The sequence below is a fragment of the Monoraphidium neglectum genome, assembly GCF_000611645.1.
Source record: "Monoraphidium neglectum strain SAG 48.87 unplaced genomic scaffold scaffold03772, whole genome shotgun sequence".
NCBI classification, from domain to species: Eukaryota; Viridiplantae; Chlorophyta; class Chlorophyceae; order Sphaeropleales; family Selenastraceae; genus Monoraphidium; species Monoraphidium neglectum.
The window spans coordinates 847-4669 of NW_014009857.1; the positions used below are offsets into that span (position 1 = coordinate 847).

Below are 3823 nucleotides of genomic sequence, written 5' to 3' on the forward strand. Positions count from 1 at the left end.
GAGTCCACCCCCTTTGAACGGCGAACAGTGGCCCCCTGAATCCCTGTCACACAATGCTGATGCTACCAAGCCATATCCCATGAGCCTGGATGGCTCCAGGAGCGGGCGACCGCGCGATCTTGTAACAATCCTAATCCTAATCCTAATCCTTTGAAAGCTGCGCCTCCTGCTTGCCGGCTGCACAATGGTCACCCCAGCCAGCCGGCACCATCGCTCCGGTGACCCGCGCCGTTGTGCATTCACCTAGGGGCGGCACGTGTCTCGGCGACTGCACATGCTTGGATGGGCACTCACTGTGCAGGGCCGAGCCACAGTGGTGGTGAAGGCGCTCTGTGAGTGAGTGAACGCTGCTGCATTAGGTTGTAAGCAGCAACCCTGATTGTGTGCGCTAACAACGGTGGCCCAGCTAGTAGGGTTTGTGATGGCTGCAGGGCAGTGTAAGGGTGCCCAACCAAGGAGAGCACGGTGAACAGTGACATGAAACTGCCAGTAGGCAGTTAGTGCCCCCTTAGGGTCCAGGGCAGAGCAGAGGCTCGGGTTCCACAGCTGCTTACAATAATTGCCGACGTTGTGCATCGCGCCCACTTTTGGCGTGGTCGAGTTGGATACGGCGAAGGGCAAAGGTGGCAATCAGGCATGGGCAAGTTGACGCACTCCGAGGCGGCGTTTGTAAGGCGTGGGTTCCTGGTTGGGATGAGCCCGTGCCCTTGGAATCTCATCATTCTACGCGCCGCATCACACCGAAAAATCAATTGAAATGCATTAAATTGCATAATTGTTCTGTGTACAGTCACTTGGCGCGAACTTGCTATTCACTGATCTCATTATATTCTTTTGGAAAAAGACACAAGATATGCACAATCGTGCGCCATTGTACGCCCACGCACGTAGCAGCTTGGTCGATCTGACAGCAAACTGAGCAGCTTGGACGCATGGCACCACCCGCCAGCCGTTGTAATAGGCTAGTACATTAGGTTCAATGCAGTATGCAGTGGGCCTGGCGGCGTCTGTTGAGCTGGCAGGATGCGCTCTTCCGTCCGCTGGCGATGGCGCCGCTGCTGCTGCCTCTGCCCTGTCGGACACAGTGCGAGCCCTCGTGGTGGAGGCGACGCGCGCACAGCCCGCACCAGCCGAGGCGCTCGGCTCACTCAGCCTCGCGGGGGACGGCGGCGCCGGCTGCGACGCCCCGCCGGTCCTCTCTGCCGGCCAGCGGCTGCGTGGCGCAGTCAACGCAGCCCTTGAGCATGGCGCTCTCACGGTGAGCCACGGCCTGGGACTCATTTCAGGGCGGCTGAGCCAGCGCGCCGCACGACGCCGCACGCTGTGGCCCCGCACACAGGCCTACGATGCGGTTGCTCAAGCTCGGCCCTCCGCCGCGAGTTTCTGGTCTATCACCACTCAAATTGTGTATCATGCCTGGGCAATCCCACAAATCGCACGCACACGCACACGCACACACACACGCACACGTACACGCACACGCACACACTCAGGCTGTGCTTGAGGCGCTGCAGGCAGCCGTGACGCTGCACCCGGGATCCGTGCCGCGCCTGCTGTTCGCGCTGCATGATGAGCAGAGGCGCGGGCTTGCGCTGGCGCAAGCAGCGCTGGCGCAGCACACTCAGCAGCAGGAGCAGCACGCACAGCACCACCAGCAGCTACAGCAGCAGCAGCAGGGGCGATCCTTGCAAGCAACCCCCCGGCGACGGCGCACGCACGCCCTGCAGCGCATACGCGACCCAGCTGATGAGCAATGGGGGCATCCCTCCATCCCACAGCCCAACGCGCCCCCGCCCCCCACAATGGAGTCGCCCCGGGACCCTCGAGCACGACGCACCTTGGGCGTGCACCCAGGGGCGCCGGCTGTGGCTGCGCCGCTGTCGCCCGGCAGCCCAAGTTGCGGCGCGAGCTGGGGGCCACAACTTGGGGCCCCCAGCAGCCCCAAGCAGCCGCAGCAAAACCAGCAGCAGCAGCAGCAGCAGCAGCAGCAGCAGCAGCAGCAGCAACAGCAGCAGCAGCCACAGCAGCAGCAGCAGCAGCAGCAGCAGCAGCAGCAGCAGCAGCAGCAGCACGGCCAGTGGCTCCCACAGCAGGCGGACCTCACCAACGGCCGCATGGCCCCAAACTGGCTCCCCCCGCCTGAGGCCGCCCCCCACGTGTCGCCCGGCGCCGACGGGCTGTCACACCTGACAGCGGCGGACGCACTGCTGCTGCTGACGCTGCAGCGCGCCGCGCCGGCGCACGTGGAGGCGGCGGCCGCAGCGCTGGCCGCCGCGGCGCTCGGCAGCAGGTGGGCTGCCTTGCGGTTCACACGTGCAGGCGCACACCCGCTCTCTGAATGCCGGCGCCACTCGTCTACCGACCATACCCGCACAAAGTATTTGCGGCGGCCGCAGGATGCTACCACCCTAGATGCGCGAGTGCTTGGGGGCGCATGCACTCACCTAATGCTGCCTCTTTTACGCCGCGCGATCTTCCTCCTCCAAACCCCCACCCCTGCTGCAGCCCCGAGGCGCTCGCGGCGGCGGTCCGCCACCTCAGCGCGACCAGCGACGAGGCGCTCGAGTGGCTGCTCGCCGCCGCGGTCGGGTGGCTGGCCACGGCGGTGGTCGACCTGCCATCCCTGGAGGCAGCCGGGCGGAAGCTGCTGGCGGCCGCCCTGGGGTCGGCGCCGGAGCCCTGCCGAGTTGGACTGGGAATGCTGCTGCGGCGCGCCGTCGCTGGTGGGTCGGCTTGTGCGTCGTCACTGCGCCCAGCTGCGCCGCGGCAGCCACAGTGTGGTCGCACCGCCTGCGTTGCGTGCCGCAGTGAATGCCGTACCATCGTGGCATGCCACGGTTGCATGTGCAAGCAAATATCCCGCCCTTTGACCTCCCCTTCACACTTATTTGCAACCACACCACGCTGCTCCAGAGGGCTGTGCCCAAGGGGCCATGTGGGACGTACTAGATGAACTGGCGCGGGCGGCGGCGGCCGCGCTCGATCATCATCATCATCATCATCAGCAGCAGCAGCAGCAGCAGCAGCAGCAGCAGCAGCAGCAGCAGCAGCAGCAGCAGGAGCAACAGCAGCAGGCGGAGGAGGACGGGCAGGTGGAGGCGGGTCAGCTGCCTTTGGAGGTGGCCGAGGTTGCGGCGCATGAGCTGTGTGCGTTTGCGGCCACCCATTTGCAGACGCTCCCGCGCCGCTCCGCGGCGCGCCTGGCGGCGACCCTCGCGCCGCTGGCCGGACCGGTCGAGGCAGCGGCCGCGTTGCTGCGCGTCGCGTTGGTGCAGGCGCTCGCGGCCGCGGAGGCCGCGGCCGCGGGGCTGCCGCGGGCGAAGCAGGAGCCGTGCGTGGCGGTCTGGGACGCGCTTATGGGGACGCCGGGCGCGAGGCGCCCGCCCCCGGAGGCTGCCTTTGACGGCGGTGGCGGTGCCGATGCTGAGAAGGGCGGCGGCGGCGGCAGGGGCGCAGAGGACGACCCCTTGTCTCGGGAGCTGCGGCGCGCGCGCCGCGCGGCGGGGGCGGCGCGGCCGCGGCTCTGCGGGGACGGGGAGCTGGCGCTCGCCTGCGCGGCGGCGCTGCTCGCGCACGCGCGGCCGCGGCGGGCGGCAGCTTCGGGACATTTGGAGGATGGAGAGGGGGACGGCGGCGTCGCCGGCGCGATGCATGAGTGGCTGCGCCGCGGCCCCCCGGTGCTGCTGCGGCGGCTGCTGGCAGTGACCCCTGGCCACGCCCTCGCAGCAGACTGGCAGCGAGCCCTTCTGGCCGAACTCTCCCTGGCCGCGGCGCCTGCGCACGGGGCAGGGGCGGGGGCGGCGGAGGCGGCCGCTGCCCCGCC

The 3823-nt window shown here is 67.7% G+C and overlaps 1 protein-coding gene across 1 annotated transcript in view; it reads left to right on the plus strand.

Moving 5' to 3' along the window:
- Positions 1 to 1244: 1244 nt before the first annotated feature.
- The window catches only part of MNEG_13356 (hypothetical protein), a gene marked incomplete at both ends in the record, with an annotated part of 2906 nt that continues 327 nt past the window's right edge, over positions 1245 to 3823 (plus strand). The window contains 4 exons of the mRNA XM_014038172.1: positions 1245 to 1258; positions 1940 to 2290; positions 2506 to 2723; positions 2914 to 3701. Of these exons, the coding sequence (XP_013893626.1) occupies positions 1245 to 1258; positions 1940 to 2290; positions 2506 to 2723; positions 2914 to 3701 (1371 nt within the window). The remainder of the gene's footprint in view (positions 1259 to 1939; positions 2291 to 2505; positions 2724 to 2913; positions 3702 to 3823) is intronic.